The following is an 18,679-nucleotide window of genomic DNA, read 5'->3' as shown; positions in this document are numbered from 1 at the left end:
TTTTAATAAACTAGGACAACCCTTTCAAGAACTCAGTGGGTCGGATAGACACAGAATTGTAGAATATTAAGCCACAAGTGACTTGACTTCATACAAGTGAACGGAGCCACAGAGAGGTAAAGCATCTTGACCAAGGTCACACAGGCGGAGCAGGAACCAAGTACCCAGCACTCTTGTCCCTAGATGACACACTCATTCATTTTCTTCAACATGAATTTTATATTGTTCACTTCATTTTATTGGTGAAGAATCTGAGCCTCTTGGGAAAGTGACTAATCTGCCCAGCTCAGAGTCAGTTAGAAAAAGAGCTAAAGCTTTATAATCTTCAGGATTTATTTCTGAATCCATTTTGGAGTTTATGAAGAGCGCTTCTAAGCAGTATAATTTAAATTTAAAGCGTTAATAAAGATAACTATTTTTCTGAATTTTACAAAGCTATTGAGAGTAAGCAGCGCTAAGATGGTAACATAGATGGGTTTAGACTCCAGCAGGCAAGGTTTGATTCCCAGCTCTGTCACTTACTGCTTATGATATTAAGCCAATTTCTGAAACTTTTCTGTTTTAGTTTTCTTGTCTGTAAAAAGAGAATAATAATAGTTCCAGTCTCACAGGGTAGGAGAAGGGAATATAAGAACTCAGTAAAGCAGTGCTCAGTTTAATGTTCTGGTACTTAGAAGTTGGTGTAACTTTCAGCTCCTGAAGTGAATTTAAAAGGTATGGTTCATACATAAGAACTTCACTTCCATGTTTATCATTTCCGGTGCTTTCAGTAAAAAAAGAACAGAAAACCCAATTCAGATGGAGTAGCTGATAAAGGAATTTTATGACTGGTGTATCTGGAGGTGATGGCCGCAGCCCCTTTGTTGAATTAATTCCTTGGCTCTCCTCACCTCCACAGCCAACATGGTGGCTGCATTTCTGGGCCTCATCCATGAACAACGGTGTTCAAGGGAATGGTGAGAAGGTTTCTTCTACTCTGGTATTCAAGGCAAGAATCCTGCGATCACTTTTGACTGGAGAACTTGATCAGGGGTCAACTGTTGAACCAATGGGTGTGACCTAGAAAATAACGTGCTGGTGACTTAGTCGCCAGAGCCACCTTTGGAGGAGGGTTGGGTCCTTTCACAGAGGAACATGGCCATGAGGTAGAGAGGCAGGTATCTGTACAAAAGCAGGGTTCTGTTGAGAAGGAAGAAGGGTCAAATAGATGCTGACTCGGTGGTCAGAAATATTCAATATGCCATGATGGTCATCACCTCCAGCATCTTTCATTTATTCGGTGGGTAATGTTGAGATGTATGCAGTTCTGCGCTTGATGTTCAGAAAGGGAGTAGAGGCCAAAACGCTGTGTTACAGGAACTAGAGAATGTGCTGTCTGTAACGTGTATGCATTATCTAATGGGCCACCGCGGTTCTGTGGTGAGTACTTTCTGCATTTACTGTCATTCGCGTTTGACACAAGCCCTGGGCCAGATCCAGACAGTCTTCACTTGTGTCACCAACGCTGTCATTTATCTACTCCAGGTGCCTCAGCAAAAACTTGGAAAACTAGCTCGCTCTCAGGTCTGATGTCTGTAGTTCTTGCTCACTGAAATGCTCCTGTCTGATTTGGATCTTCAGAAAAGGACTCAAATATCCTCAACCCAGGACTTTCTATCCATGAGACTATGTCAGTTTCCTGCCCTGCTGTAACAAATCACCACAAATTTGGTGGCTTAAGGGCTTTCCTTGTGGCTCAGCCGGTAAAGAATTCGCCTGCACTGCAGGAGACCTGGGTTCGATCCCTGGGTTGGGAAGATCCCCTGGAGAAGAGAAAGGCTACCCACTACAGTATTCTGGCCTGGAGAATTCCATGGACTGTATAGTCCATGGGGTTGCAAAGAGTCGGACACGACTGAGCGACTTTCAGTTTCACTTTTGGTGACTTAAAAACAGCACAAATTCATTACCACCCAGCTCTAGAGGTCGTAAGTTTAAAATGAATTAGTAGCATTACAGTTCTGGGGAGAATCCATTTCTTGCCTTTCCCAACTTTGAAATGCTGCCTGTATTTTTATCTAGTGGCCCCCCAGCAGAGGTGCCAGTCCAACCTCTGCTTCTGTCATCACAGGTCCTTCTCTGACTCTCAACCCTCCTGCCTCCCTCTTATAAGGACCTTTGTGATTACATTGAGCCCACCCAGATAACCCAGGATAGTCTTCCCATCTCAAGATCCTTAATGTAATCACATCTACAAAGCATCTTTGACATATCAGGCAACATGGTCACAGGTTCTAAGAATTCAGAGCTGAACATCTTGGCGGTGGGGTGGAGGGGCCTTATTCGGCCTACCTCAGGGAGGAAGAAAGCAGAGGTTGAAATACACTTGTTCTTCCTACTTGAAATTGATCTACCACCTGTTATGCCTCCAGAGCATTTACGGCATACCACAAGCTGACTTTTAATCACCTAGAATTTAAAAATAAGTCTACGTAATTAAGAGGTACATAATTATTTTTCTTTTCCCATTGTAAGTGTGAGCATTATAAATTGCTTTCTAAGTTTAAGTACAGTGCAGTTTTGTTCGCTCCTTCTCCACAATGTAATCAGAATACTTTTTCTTCCAAACTGACCCAGATTTAGGAGCACACTCAAAGAAATGTCACAGCAGCCTAGGCTTGGGAATCTGTAAGATGTTGGGATTTGCTTTGCCAGTGACCAACATCTGCTCTTTGATATTAAGCATGCACCTCATTGCTTGATGGCCAGTTGGACTGTGGTCTAAATTTAGAGATGAAAAGATTCTTTCCAGACCTCTGAAGCCTAAAAATTTAAACCTGTACTTTGAGAATAAATGACCTTTCTCTTATTATAGTTGGCACTGCAAAGCTGGTAATTTGACCATTTAGGAAAGAGTTATATCAAGGATGATGGGTGACTCCCTAGAGAAATTTCTTGCAAGTTTCACAGAATAATGGACTTGAGATTCTGAGGTTCCATAGCTAGTTATAAAGCGACAAGTGGAAGGAAATAAGAAACCTACAAATAAATACTGGGCTCCAACACTAATATATTAAACCTGGGTCTAATTTGAAGACACTCTAATACTTTCTCTTATATGGAATATCTATCTGACTAGTCGAGAAATCGAGTAGTGAAGTAGCTGTTTTTCTTTTAGACTATCTTTCAGTCATCAAGTCTCCCTAAATAATACAGTGCCTTAGAAATATTTCCACTCTGAGTTAACCTGAGCAATCATTTAAAATGTGGCTTCTAGATCATATACTTGATATAATTGCCTGAATGTGACTATCCCTAATTACACTAATTACAACAGTGGAGTGTGAGTCAGAAAGTTAATAATTTCATAAACGAAGCCATTTATAATCATCAAGGAAACCACGCGTATACATCTAGCTTCCCAAAGGCATTCTGTTTCATAGGAGCTGATTTTATTTCCCATCAGAAAAACAAGAGCTTGGTTCCATATCTTTCTTTCTTTTTCCTTTTTGAAAAAAAAAGCACTATAGCTTTTTTAAAATCCCATGAGCTGAACCATTCAGTGCACTTAACAAGGCCTTCTTGGAAAAGGTAAATCGGTGGATAAAAATCCTACGATTGCAACCAAGACTGTGGAAGCAACTTCATCACATGGTGGGGGGGTTCTAAGTGGAGCAGCTGGACGTCTGTGCACATGTGGGAGACAGTAAGAGGGGCCAATCATGAAGGCAAATGGCAGATTGACCTCTTCACCTCACTTTTATGTTTTGCCTAGAGCCTCATCCCCTTCAGGAGGTGTGTTTCTTTTCTCTCTCTCTCTCTCTCTCTTTTTTTTTTGTAGTTTTAACAATTTTATCTTCAATTGATTAACCATGTTATGTTAGTTTCAACTGTACAGAAGAATAATTCAGTCATACATACACAAGTATCTATTCTTTTCAGACTCTTATCCCATGTAAGTTTTTACAGAATATTGAGCAGAGTTCTCTGAGCTATACAGTAGGTGTTTGTTTATCTATTTTAAATATAGCAGTGTATATACTTGTCAATCCCAAATAGGCTATCCCTTCCCCAACCCTTCCCCTCCGGTAACCCTAAGCTCATTCTCTAAGTACAGAAACAGTCTCCCAGACTTAGAGATGTTTTTCTTGTGAACACCAAAGTGTTCTCAGTCATGAAAGGGCAGCGTTTCCAAAGATGAACTTAGAAAAACAGCAGAAATGAAATCAGTATTTAGTTGTATCTGTCTCTGCTTAAGAAAGAGATTTAAGTATTCTTGAGAATCATCTCCATTGGCTTTTCTGAAAATCCTTCCAAAATTGTCAGTACTTTCCCATTGATACCAGAACAACAACAACAACAACAAAATAAGTATTTACTACATAAACTACTTGTGTAAATTATCTTTTGAAAGGAAATGGCATTGCAAACCATCGGAATGTGTTTTCTCTCAGATCATTTCATATCTTCCTTGGGAGATAAATTCATGATAGAATTTTTTCCTCCTTGCTTCTTTAGTCTCCATGCAGTGTGGACCTACAGCTTCCCCTGTGGCTCAGTGGTAAAGAATCCACCTGCCAAGCAGGAAAGGCAGGTTCAATCCCTGGGTCAGGAAGATCACCTGGAGAAAGGAATGGCTCCCCATTCCAGTATTCTTGCCTGGGAAATACCATGGAGAGAAGAGCCTGGCGGGCTACAGACCCTGGGGTCACAAGAGTCAGACAGGACTTAGTGACTAAACAGCAGCAGCAATATGGACTTATTCTAGAATATAAAGAACTTCAGAAAAAGGACTCATCATTAAGGGGAAAAGTAAGAGAGGAAGATCTGATCATTTCTCTTCTCTGATTTCTTTTGGGCATGTGTATTATAATGGAAGTTGTACCTTCTTATAAATGGTCTCATTTCTAAATGTCCTGGGCAAATACAGTTTTACCCATTATTTTACACTTTATTTACATATTTAGTTTTCCCGGCTAGGCTGCTGTGGGTAGTAACTGTGTCTTGAAATAGTTTCATATAGAGTACTTTATTCAGTATTGGGCATGTAACAGAAAATGTCATTCAATTGATAAGCTAACTTAGGGGTGACATAACTGGAGGTAATTCACCTACTAAGATGAGGACAGGCAGAAATGGATGAGTGAGGTGTGTCCTGAGGCGTGGTTACACATGACCTCCAGAGCAAACCCTTCTAGAGCAGACCACCCTGGTTTCAGGTGTTACTGAAAATAAAGTCTTTGCTGAAGGGTCACCAAATGTCAGGGGCAGAAAATTAGTGCTTCCCTCTACAGCCTGCAGCCCTCCTTTGCTCTGTGCCTCACTGTACTGGCTGCAAAGCAGGCTGCAGAGCAGGCTGCAGAAGGCCTGGCTGCCTCGGTGTCAAAGATACCTGGCTCCCTCCTTGCTCCCAAGGTGACTCATCTTCAACCCAAATGAAAGAGGGAAGCTTAGGGCCCTTCAGGCTGGTGGGGAGCCCTTTGGTAATGAATGAATAATGGGCCAGGATTCAATTTTCAAAATAATGATTCTTTAATCTTCACTTTATTTCTCACGTGAGCTGTCTTACTCTCTTTATGCTCATTTAATTTACCTCTCATCCAGAAACAGAGAAAGCTTCCTAAGGCACAGTTTTCAAGGTTCTGATCTCAACCACTTGATTAGAATCACAGTCCAACGGAACAGGGTTTATCTTAGCCAAAGGGAATGATTTGCCTTCCAGTAACAGCCATCCCCTAAGGTAGACCCTTTTATAGAGACAGTGATCCTCTAAATTTCAGCCTTGAGGCCCCTTTACGCTCTTAAAACTTAGCAAGGATCCCAATATGCCTTAGTTTATGAGGATTGTATCTATTATATTACACAAGTGAAACTAAAATAGATTTTAAAACTGAGATTTTTTAAATATTTGTTAATTCATTGAAAAATAAGAAACCCACTTATGCTTAATGAAATAAGTCAGAGAAAGACAAGCCCAGTGTATTTATCACCTATGTGTGGAATCTAAAAAATAAACAAATGAATATAGCAAAACTGAAACAAACTCACAGATTTAGAGAACAAAGTAGTGATTAGCATTGGGCACAGTGGGGAGAGAAAAGAGGGGAGGGGCAAGATTGGACAGGGGAGGAAGAGATGCAAACTATTATGAATGAAATAAACTGGCGGATTCATGTTGATGTATGGCAAATCCAATGCAATATTATAAAGTAATTAGCCTCCAATTAAAATAAATAAATTTATATTTTTAAAAAAAGAAGTAAACTATGGTGATATCGTGTACAGCACAGAAAATATAGCCACTATAACTTTAAATCAAATATAATCTATAAAAATATCAAATAAGTCTATTGGATACCTGAAACTACTATAATATTATAAATTAACTGTACTTAAATACATAATAATAGAGTAAACCCATTACATGTTACATAAATAACTTCTATGAAAAACAACTAAATGTTTAATAATTCAAAAAAATGATTTGGGATATTTTGCATTTTTATAAATCTCTTATGTCTGACTTAGAAGATAGCTGGATTTTTTTTTTTATTCTTATGTCTGGTTAAAGAATTGGCCTCACACAGATATATAGTTGGAAAGAGAAGGACTACTATTGGTAGCCTTTTCAGATAATTGTGGATATTCTTTTGATACTATGTTAAGTCTCAGCAAGTAATAGTTCCTCAAAAGTTATTTGCTATGTGGAATTTGAAATAATAGTAAAGACTTTTTTTTATTGGGTTATATAACAATCCATTGGTCTATCTCGTTTGTTAATGGATTCTTTTATCCATGATGTTTTTTGTAACATTACACATTGATCATTGGGAAATGACTGGTTCACTGAGTTATACAGAGCTTTCAAATGTCGACACAGTTTATTATAAACTGTTTCTTAAGTTACATTCATTAATATCAACAACTTAATCAAAAAAGTCTTTAAATATTGGGAAGCTATCAAACTCACAGTGGCAGAAAAACATTTTTCCAAAATTCTAGTTTTCTCTTGAAAGCTTGAATTTTAAACTTGGCAACAAGTCCTAAGAGTTATTTTCCTTGAAGTGACAGGCTTGTTTCATTTTTAAGAAAATATCTGTCAGTTACTCAAGTGTGATTAACCATAGTTTGTCTGTTGTTCTCTTAATTAAGGTGGCATTCCAAGAAAGAAGCAGCTAGTTTAGCTAGCAACAATCATGACAATCACACAGGTGTTTTTCCTCAGGAAAACCACTGGCCTTTGTACAACAGAAGTGCTTTAGAAATATGTATACTCAGGAATTTGTTGTTCAGTTCAGTCACTCAGTCATGTCCAACTCTTTGCCACCCCATGGACTGCAGCACGCCAGGTCTCCCTGTCCATCACCAACTCCCGGAGTTTACTTAAACTCATGTCCATTGAGTCGATGATGCCATCCAACCATCTCATTCTCTGTCATCCCCTTCTCCTCCTGCCTTCAATCTTTCCCAGCATCAGGGTCTTTTCCAGTGAGTCAGTTCTTCACGTCAGGTGGCCAAAGTATTAGAGTTTCAGCTTCAGCATCAGTTGTTTGTTGTTAATAAAATTAATAATCTTTCTATGCCACTCAGAGCATTCTAATGCAAGCAGTACCGGTCATTGGTCTGGTAATGCAGCAGGAAAGCATAGAGTTTGGTGCTGCTGTCTTGATTTTGTGCTAAGGACCCAGCTTTGTTTTTGTTTGTTTGTTTTTGCCCCACTAGTTTTACCCACTATTGCTTTGCACCATTAGTGCAGCTGATCACACAATGAAAAGGGCAAATAGCATCTTGGAAGTATTATGAAAGTACAACAGGCCTTGCAAACTGCCTGAAGGGTCTTGGAGACCCCAGGGGGCTGTGAACCAAACTTTTATAGTTACTGGCACAGATAGCATAAGAGTTACCTTTTATTAAGCCCATGGTTTATGCCAGAGACGGTTATGTGCATTAATTATTTTAATCCCCAGATATGCAGTTACATGAAGAAGCTATCACATTCTAGAAAATGTGTTCTCTTTAACCTCTCTACCCTGGTTCATTTATGCTGCTCTGTTGCTGGTTCGTGGGAGCTAATTAAAGTCTTAGCAATTTTCAACAGCATTGCTGCCAGGGGTATAAAGCTCCATTTTCTCAGTCCCAGAGGTGTTTAGACCTTTAAAAATTCATTATTCAGCCTAGGTTTGCTTGGTGGGTGCTAGGTCTCCAGCATATGTCAGGCTGCAAAGTACACCGTGCTTCTCAGGGCTCTTAAGAATGTTTCTCCCCCGTCCCCAGTTTGTTTTCTTCTCATAGTTATACTTTCTCTCACTTTCCGAACCTCGGTCTCACAATCTGAAACCTTGTCCAACAAGAATGGTCTTAAATGCTGTGCCTTCTACTGAATTACATCTGCCTATCGATACATGATGATGAGGTGCTTTTTCTGTTGGGAGCTTGGGGGTCACAATTTTTTAACTGAGCATTAACTTGGTCACACATAGATAATTGTTTATCCCATTGCCTCACATATACGTTAAAGGCTGACCTGGACAAAGAACCCATGGGGCATTTCCTGTTCTTCCCTTTCAGGCTAAAGAGCTGTTTCCCAGAAATGGACTCACAGACATAGGGAACAGACTTGTGGTTGTCTAGGGGGAGGGGTTGGGGGAGAAGGATTGGGAGTTTGGGATTAGCAGATCCAAACCTATTACATACACATTAGACAACAAGGTCCCCTGTATAGCACAGGAAACTGTATTCAATATTCTGTGATAAACCACAATGGAAATGAAAATTTTTTAAAAGACTGTGTGTATATATATAATATATATACACACACATATACATAACTGAATCACTTTGCTATACAGCAGAAATTAACACAATATTGTAAATCAACTATACAAAAATAAAATCTTGCCCTTTCCAAAAAAAAGTAGCTATTTCCTTTCCCATTTGCCCTCTCATGAGGTGTTGTGCTGAAATGAACCATTCTCTAGGCTATAAATGTTGATTTGGATTGGTAAGTCAGTGTGTGGCTAAGAGCTCACCCGAATCTTGAACTAATCCGAAAGACAGGTTAGGGGAATATTTACATGGTTTCAGTGTGACTCTGTAGAATTCCCTGTTGGAAAGAGGATGGTCCTTGAGCTGGTTAATACTTATGGTTGCTTTTCATGTGTGGCAGGGACTGTGGTCACGTGTATTATCTCTGCAATGAATTTGGTTGTAAGTATTGAGAACTGTAATTCTTTCAGTCCTAAATCAGGCTTAAGAGGAAACTGTACATACAGGACCGGGTAAGCTTATGTTGCATACAAGAACATCTATGGTTTTGTCCTGTTTTATTCATTAGTGTGACTATTAAGTAGGAGAAACAGAAACTTTTACATTTGACTGCTGAGGAAACAAGTTCCTGAGAGGAGACCAGGCTTAGATGGTAAATAACTTTTCTCCCCCAGAAAGTTCAGGTATTATCTAACCTAACAAATGTTAGTCAGCAATCCCTGCCTAGTGAGTTCTCTTAGGAACATCTTTTAACTGTGCTTTTCTCTGCCTTGGGTATCCTTTTTTTTTTTTTTTTTAAGTTTTTTTAGCTTATGTCTCCTGTCTAAACCTAAAATATCCCCAGGGTTGATAGACACAGAAGTAAGTTGAATTCATCCTTTACATCTAGATCTCTTCTGGAGCTTTGGTAACAAAGTTCCGTTTTCATATCCTTATGATGAGCCGTTATCGTATGTAGAGAAGACACCTCCCATATTTAGTGTCACAGAGGTAGAAAACTATAAGACGGGGCACAGGCTACTGAAAGCATCTGAGTTTATCCCCAGTGCTTTCAGTGAAGGACTGCTCAACCCTCATCAGCCCCTGAGCTCTGCCTTTATCACTGGTCTGAATTAAGGGCCTTGGTGCCATCCATACCTTGCAGGAATGTGCCAGGCAGAGCTGGACTTGGAAGCAGTTATAAGAGCAGCGTGTCTCACCTGTGTTACAGCATCTTCTGGAAATGTGCATGACATAGAGGGGGGTGAGCAGTGCCTCCCAGACATTCTGGCAGGATCCCCTATCACACTGTCCTCCTGCTCAGATTTGCATCTCCCTTTTGGTCATCTTCCCACACCAGTGACCATCAGCACTTTGTGGGGGCCATTCAGCTCAACCTGTGAAGGTCCCAGTGCTGGTTTGCTTCCCACTTGAGCCATCTTTCCTTTACTTGTGCAGCCAGTGGTGTTTCTGTGCAACCAGCATGAGCCCCGATATGTTCTGAATTCACTCATACTGGATCCTCCCTTGATGCTTGTGAAGCATCTGACACAGTGTCAGCTGACTCCTGCCAAAGATCCAGGACAACACAATCAGTTCAGCGGGTGATGGTCAGATGTCTGGTTGCAAAGTCTTTTGACCTAATAGAAGGTTCTCAGTCTACTTCTCTCCATCCCCTAGTGTATTTTTATGTTTGTGTCATCTCAAATATAGTTTAGAGTTCTTGAATCAGTGGTATGGCTTACTCAATTCATGGTGGATAGTATCTTTAGAATACTTGGAGGATAGTATTTATGGTAGCAGAGAAGACAATGGCACCCCACTCCAGTACTCTTGCCTGGAAAATCCCATGGATGGAGGAGCCTGGTGGGCTGCCGTCCATGGGGTCACTGAGAGTCGGACACGACTGAGCGACTTCACTTTCACTTTTCACTTTCATGCATTGGAGAAGGAAATGGCAACCCACTCCAGTGTTCTTGCCTGGAGAATCCCAGGGATGGGGGAGCCTGGTGGGCTGCCGTTTATGGTAGAGAAATCCTAGCACTTAATAGTGCTTTACTCCTAAGAGGCAGTGCCCAATGTCTTCTTATGATTTTGTCCATCCAGAATCACTCCCCACTGTATCCTGTGGCACTTATACACAATCCCATCTTAGTATGTATTGCATTGTATTATAAAATAAGGATAAAATGTAGCTTTTAAGTCAAAATGAAAATGTGAAGAACCAAGTTGTGAGCACCCTGATGGCAAGAAGGCATCTTATTTTGTCTTCTATGTCCAGCATCATTCAAGCATCACTGAATGCCATTTAATCCAAATAGAACATTTAGCCTTCTCAGTTCAAATTGAAGATATTCTTTTATTATAATATGGCTCATGCACCTGCCTTTTGGTATGCGTTCTACTTCTCTGTGTGCCATAATCCACCTTTAAGAATTTTTTTAACCCTACCCAGCTGATGTTGTACGTTATCACTGAGTGAAGTGACAGAGTGCGCAGTGCTCCTGAGCCTCGACAGCCACAGTACTGGTGCTTCCCCTTGTCCTTCCAGCGACCCTGAAGGAGCTCATATCACAGACCATGATCCGATGGGCCCAGGAGGACCAGATCCAGGATGCAGAGCTGGTCCGGATGATGTTCAACCTTCTGCGGCGGCAGTATGACAGCATCGGGGAGCTGCTGCAGGCGCTGCGCAAGACCTATACCATCAGCCAGGCCTCCGTGAGCGACACCATCAGCCTGCTAGCTGCCCTGGGCCAAATTCGCTGCCTGCTCAGCGTCAGGATGGGCAAGGAGGAGGAGCTACTCATGATCAACGGGCTGGGGTGGGTCATTCCCATCAAGGGCAAGCTTGCAGAGGAGGCAGTTCTGAAATCAAGTCACATAAAAACCTCTGGGTTCCCCATCCTGATTTCACTCATTTTCAGATTATATGCTCATTAAATCAGTCCCCTTCAATAACCTCAGAGACCAGACAGTGGGCTACTTGGGGTGAAGGGCCGTGGCCAGAAGAAGGAGGAAGGAATCTTGGAAAAAAGCAGATATTTAGTTTGAATCTGATAAAAATAGTCCCAGGGAAGCAATGAAAAGATTCAAAGGAGGGGACAGTGTGTTCAACCCAACAAGAGAGAGACTTTTTGAGCGCCTAAGGTTTTGACTGGAAATCTTCTGAAACTTCCCTTTGAATAACTATAGCCCTTTTCCTCCCTTTTCTTGGGAGTAGAGTCATTGTCATCAATTCTTCAAAATGTGTTTCCTCATGACAGTAGCTTGTAGATCTTCCTTAGAAGCCACATCACTAGAAAGATTGAATTTTATTTGCTTGTTTTTGTTTTCATAATTTAAATTTTTAATTTTTAAACAATTTTAAAGGTTACTTCCCTTTTACAGTTATTACAGAATATTGGTTAAATTCCCTGTGTTGTACAATATATGCTTGAGCCTATCTTACACCCAACAGTCTGTACCTCCCATTCCCCTACCCCTGTATTGCCCCAGCCTCTCCTCCCCACTGATAACCACTAGTTTGCTGTCTGTATCTGTGAGTCTACTTCTGTTTTGTTATATTCACTAGTTTCTTGTATTTTTTAGATTTCACTTATAAGTGATATCATACAGTGTTTGTCTTTATCTGTCTTTATCTGTCTTATTTCACTTAGCAAAATGCCCTCCAAGTCCATTCATGTTGCCACAAATGGCAAAATTTCATCTTTTTATGGCTGAGTAGTATTCCATTGTATATGTATACCACAAGAAAGATCGCATTTTAGATATCAAAAAGATTTCCTTTAATTAGGTAATATATATTGCAGATGAGAAACCTAAAGCCCCCCCAAAACATTCACTGACTAACCCACAGTTTTACCTGAATAAAATCGAGCACTAGAACCATAGTCTCCCTGCTGCTGGAACTGTCATCCTACCACCCTCAAACCAGCAAAGTAAAGGAGCGTCACTGAGACCCAGAACAGGGATGCTGGCAGTTGAGGCAGGACGAGGGGATGCATGCATTCCTTAAATTCATTTCCAAAGAGGACTCTTACAACAGAGGTGAAGAGACTTTTATGGGAAGAGGAAACAGCTGCAGAACTAGCCTTTCTCCAGCCCTTGTGGTAGACATAGCTCCACTAAAACCTACTGCTGTCTCCTTTTAACAGCTGCAGCCCTCTGGAGAAAGGGATATGGGCTGAGAGGAACCACGTGCAAGGAATTACACAGCCAGGCTGCAGGCTGCCTCTGTATTTTGATTTGCCTGCAGCTTTATTATGTGAATTTATGTCGAATGACTTAAAAACGTAATTCTTTTTATGTTTCATTTTGATCATTTTATTGAGTGCTACTGTCCCAGAATATCATTGGCACCTAATACACAACTGCCTTAAGAAGAGGGTACAACCCTGCCCTACCATTTGGATAACTAAAGTACATAGAGGTATAGATATAAGGACAGGAGAACCAAAAATAGAAGACCCTTAATACACAGAGGAAGAGAATTCAGTGGTTTGGGCTATCTCAAAACTATCACAAGCAAAAAAAAAAAAAAAACAACTGAGAGGCAGCTACTTGATGTCATCAGAAGGAAATATTTAAAAGAAAAAAAGTAGAAATAAATGAGCATAAGATATTCCTTCAGCTAAAAATGGCCTTCCACATATATTCCACCAACCTAGTACCTTCTGACCATCTTTCCAGCAGATGGCATGTACATTAGAAGTGAAAATTTTAGTCCCTCGATCGTGTCCAACTCTTTGTGAACCTATGGACTGTAGCCTTCCAGACTCCTCAGCTCCTCTGTCCGTGGAATTTTCCAGCCAAAAATACTGGAGGGGGTAGCCATTCCCTTCTCTAGAGGATCTTCCCAACTCAGGGATCAAACTCATACATTAGTTCTCCCCAAATGTGTGTTCATGTGTATTTGTGTATTCTCAACCCTGCATTGTTGTAGCATTGAAATAAGCAAGTGCTGACTTCTCTCTGTGATTACCCTAGAGACATAATGAACAACAAGGTATTTTACCAGCACCCCAACCTCATGAGAGTCCTCGGCATGCATGAGACCGTCATGGAGGTGATGGTGAACGTGCTGGGTGCAGAAAAGTTGCAGGTAATTCTCCAAGGAGAATTTATCTTGAATTTGACCCCTGCACGTGGCTGGTGCCCACTGCCTAGTGATTCTTCCCAGGGAGGGTACGGGGAGGAGCAAGGAGATGGGACCCAGCCAGTGTTAACAGTTCTCACTCATTTCACTAGGCTGCTCAGTCTCCTTCCCATCCTCTTCTGCAGTCCTGCTCCTTCCAAGATGGAATTCCTCCGGGTTCCACTTAGGAGCCTGGTGTGTTTGGTGCTGTGTCAGAAGGCAGTTCTAAAGGAAAATAGGATTTTAATAACGATCCTGGCACTGTTCCCACCGGAGGGTACGTGTTTCCTGTCTGAGCCAAGCTCCTGACGATGTCGATTTCCTAGCCAGCCCCGCCATAAGGGGCCCGGGAGCTCCTGCTGCCAAGGGACAGGGAGTGCCAGTAGGGCTCACCTGGGCAGGTAGTGCACCTTGTCCAGGTCCTTCTCAGAGTCAGAGAGGTTCTAAGGCAACAGATAGGGGATGTTTTTAAATATTGGAAATTCGAGAGTACCTGGTCCTAGGAAAGCAGTGCCACCAATATTGACAGGTGAGCATTGTGAAGGAAGAACACAGGAGCCCCATTCACCTTGCTCCTCATTTGCTTCCTTCTGATCTCTCAGGAAAGTGGACCCTCCCCAGAAGACCTCTGAACAAACGTCTGTGTGCCTCAGCAAGCAGACAGACTAACTTTTAGAATCTTACTTCCTAGAACACGTTCCATGATTCTAAAAGTGGAAATCAAGGGCTTTCTTGGATCCTGAGCCAAGGTTAACACTGACACCATTTATTGAGCATGATTGATCAAACAGAAGATGCGGCCAGCCCCTGGAGATGCTAATTACTTTGTTAAGCAGAGAAGCCAACCACTTTTGATGGTAATGGAAGTTGGCACTTTGGTGCTAAATTGTAAGAATCATGTTATGAATGCTCTAGGAGCACATAGGAGAGTGGTGATCAAGGACAGAGGTAATTGGGGGAGGCTCACAGTCTGAAAGGGTGATGCTGTTGAGGCTTCTACAGCAGTAGAGGCCGATCTTTACCCAGAAGACTCAGGTTTGATACAGTGCTAGGTCTTATTTTCTGTGATCACCCATCTCCCTTTCTGTCCCCTCCCTTCCTACTCAGAAACAGTGGTCTGATGTAGGGTTGAACAATTTCACATGACATCTGAGGATGCCTAGAATTCTGTCTTGACATCTATTTTTTTTTTTTGAAAGATACTTCAGGAGCTATAATTAGCCCTCAATATTTTTAGAAGCCTCTTCTTAGGTGTCTATTCTCTGTCCCTCCTATGAAAACATCTTGGAAACAACCGGAAGCAAGGAGAAAATTCTTTTTCCCAACTGTTCACAGCTTGGAAGGCTCCAACCTAAGACTCTTTGAAGTCAGCCTTTTCAGAAAGACTTCACTATAGATTCTTCCCCGTGACACTTTCTACTTCTCCCTACAGATTGCCTTTCCAAAGATGGTTGCTAGCTGTTGCCGCTTCCTGTGCTATTTCTGTCGAATCAGCCGACAAAATCAGAAGGCCATGTTTGAGCATCTAAGTTACCTGTTGGAGAACAGCAGTGTTGGCCTAGGTAGGTCATGTTATAACTTCTGCAGTTGGCTCAGGGGTTACCCTTCCCCTGCTGGCCACTTAGGCAGTAAAAGGAAAGAAGTCACATGTGTGCTATGGTATTTTTAAATAGAAGAAGGCATCCTGCCTGGTCTCAAAACATGTGAAATAATAATAATATGTCTCTGCTCTCCAACCTAAGGAGAGAAGTCGCTGCCAACCAGCCATGGTGACGGTAATGATGACAGATTCATTTTGGCTTAGGCACAGTTTATAGTCACACAGTTTTGCCTCCTCTCTCTGGGGACCCGGAGTTCATGAAATGCTACCTGAGATTATGGATGTAGTCTGGAGATCCAGCACCTCCCAGCCCATTCAGCGGACCAGGGAGCAGTGCTAATAAGACCAAGGTCATGGATCCAATCCCTTCTTGGCAGGCTGGCCGCAGGTTACATGCCTGTCCCATCGGCTAAACAGCCAGTGCTTTCATAGCTGCAAGGCAGACAGGCCAGGAGCAACTATGGACAAACAGCGTAAATCCAACACCACCGCTAGAAAACCAATGCATGCACTTGCCTTACTCTTCTGTATGTAAACTAAATGAATTTGTGGAAGACGCAAATACATTATATGCACGTGAAATCTGTAATCTCAGGTTTCCTGTTTCTCAAATGCAACCTCATGGGATTGCAAAAAGAGTTGGACACGACTTAGGGACTAAGCAACAAGCTTAGACTACCCAACCTTTTTATAAAATGCCACCTAAAGTTTTTCTCAGTTTTAGCCTAAGAACCAAAGGGAAATGAAAGGCAATGTTGGTGAGCTGATATAATTCTAAGAGTTGAGGTTATTTTTAAATTCTAGGTGGTGACTCCAGAAATGACCAAGTTATGTGAGCTTGGTTATCAAGTGCCATCTGAGACTTGAATGATCACCAAACAAGGGCCCAAGAACTTCCATGTTAGAAAAGCACTTGAAAATACACGGTCCCAGGTGCTCCTATGAACTGATTTTCTAACTTAAGCTATATTCACCGTCAGTATTGAGTGTAGGGAGGAAGGACAGAAAACAAAGCTGCTTTTGAATTGGGCAGGCAGCCCCCCCTTGAGGACAGCGATGTGTCCAGATTTTGTGTTTGCTGACCTCTCCTGGCCATTACTGGGCACTGCAGCCTCAGCTCAGCGCTGGGTGGCCTCTTTCTCCCTCTCTCCCCTTCTCTCCTTCTTCCTCAGCTTCCCCCTCCATGAGAGGATCCACCCCACTGGATGTGGCCGCTTCCTCCGTGATGGACAACAATGAGTTAGCGCTGGGCTTAGAGGAGCCAGACCTCGAGAAGGTAACTGGCCTTGGGGAGGTGCTATGCTTGCTCTCCCCTGCTTATAGCGCAGCCAAGCCAAGGAAAAGCAGACCAAAGGCTGAGCCTCCATCAGAACCTCTTCAGCGTGTAAGGAAAGTGTGGCGGGATGTGAGTCCTGGGAGCCATGTGATAATTAGGACCACAGCATCTCCTGTGGACAGGACTTGCCAGCTCCACAGACACCTTCACCTTCTTCCTATCCCGTCTTCACTGTTTCCTTGACTGGACAGCTGACGAGACTGACAATGCACTTTCTCAGCTTGGAGGGGAGCCGTCTAGTCAGGAGGAGGGGGACAAGGAAAGGGCTGTCCACTGTGTGGTGGGTTTGGGAGCAGCTAGGAATGGGCATCTGACCCCAACAAGGGGATCGGGAAGGGCTCTCAGCAAAGAGGTGACCCTGAGGGTGGGCAGAAGCTACTCAGTCATGTTGAAGACAAACATGTGCCAGGAATGTTTGAATTTCAGAGAAGAGAGCATGGTGTGCTTGAACTTCATAAAGCTGGCTGTGACCAGAGTCCTGAAGCATGTGGAAAGTGCTGAGAAGGGAGGAGAAACAGAAATGAATGGGCCTTATGCTGCCATTGCTGCAAACCGCAGAGGTCCATACACCTGTGGAATCACTGTGTGCCAGGCCCCACTCAGAATTAAGTCACGTGATCCTTAGGACAAGCCTTTTTATCATTGCCCTAGTTATAGGAGAGGAAACTGAGGCATAGAGAGATGAGGCAACATCCTCGGAGTCATCGGGTTCGAGTGTCAGAGCCAGGGTCGAAAGCTCTGGGCTCTAGAGGCCGTTCTGTTACCTGTGATGTTGTGGGACCTCACTCTAGAGCCTCGAGCCACAGAAACCGCTGGAGGGCTTCAAGCAGCGGAGAAACATGACACAGTTTTTTATGTTCTGGAACACGTCCTGGTTTTAGTAAGAAGTGATTGGAACAGAAACAAGACAAACCCCGCCCCACCCCATACACACATGAACTCAGGAGCTGTGCACCCAGCAGCAAGTTACGTGATTGCTGTTATGTGAATGTCCTGGGCATTCCTGGCCTCTGTCTCTGAGGGGACAGAGTTTAGTCAGACTTGGCTATTCATCCATTTAAACGGCAATAAATATCTCAGCTTTCATTTAGGTGATATGATGCTAACTGACACCTGTATTTAAAGTTACGTAATGATTCTCACACGATAAGATAGTGCCCCAGGATGCCCTGCTCAGCAGCCCACCCTCAGCCACATTCACCTGTTCACATGATAACTGCTTATCCGGGACCCTGAGTCTCCCTTGGAAGGGAGACCAGGAGGGAGGGAGAGGAAAAGAGGGTACCTGGGGAAGTCTGTAGAGGAGAAGGAGGGCCCACCCAGTCAACCAGTGACAGCATTTTGGTTTTGAAAGCCCATGGTCAAATGAACAGGCCCAGCCTGCATCCACCGTCGTCTCCCCCGGGGCACCTTAGTTAGGCCTACATTTAAATGCCATGTCCCTCTTGCCAGGACTTTTAAATGGTATGTCCCTCTTGCCAGAACCGGGAAATCATAGCATATGGCTTATATCTACATAGCAGTGATCATCAGTCTTGTCAATTGCTTGGAAACAAAAATGAGTAGAAGGTTCCAATTTCAAATCTGCTAAATTATTTACTTGGAAAGTAGTGGGATGTCTCCAGCTTCTAGAGAAATGAAAGCCCTTCAGTTCCCAGAATTGTGCATGCCTTACCAACTATATAAAAAACTTACATTAAAAAAAAAAAAAAAACTCACTTAACTTTTGTTTTGTTCTTGGCAGGTGGTGACCTACTTGGCAGGCTGTGGCCTACAGAGCTGCCCCATGCTTCTAGCCAAAGGATACCCTGATGTCGGCTGGAACCCCATTGAAGGGGAACGCTACCTGTCCTTCCTGAGGTTTGCCGTCTTCGTGAACAGT

At 42.6% G+C, this 18,679-nt stretch overlaps 1 protein-coding gene across 1 annotated transcript in view; it reads left to right on the top strand.

Annotated features, from left to right (window-relative positions):
• Positions 1-18,679, top strand: part of RYR3 (ryanodine receptor 3) — a 557,133-nt gene that overhangs the window by 398,258 nt on the left and 140,196 nt on the right. Inside the window, exons 39-43 of the mRNA XM_061430666.1 lie at positions 11,276-11,549; positions 13,714-13,828; positions 15,294-15,423; positions 16,634-16,737; positions 18,542-18,677. Coding sequence (XP_061286650.1) covers positions 11,276-11,549; positions 13,714-13,828; positions 15,294-15,423; positions 16,634-16,737; positions 18,542-18,677 — 759 coding nt within the window. The remainder of the gene's footprint in view (positions 1-11,275; positions 11,550-13,713; positions 13,829-15,293; positions 15,424-16,633; positions 16,738-18,541; positions 18,678-18,679) is intronic.

This window comes from Bos javanicus, chromosome 10, assembly GCF_032452875.1.
Source record: "Bos javanicus breed banteng chromosome 10, ARS-OSU_banteng_1.0, whole genome shotgun sequence".
Lineage (NCBI taxonomy): Eukaryota > Metazoa > Chordata > Mammalia > Artiodactyla > Bovidae > Bos > Bos javanicus.
Note: the sequence above shows the minus strand (reverse complement) of the source record. Positions and strands in the feature narration are given on the sequence as shown.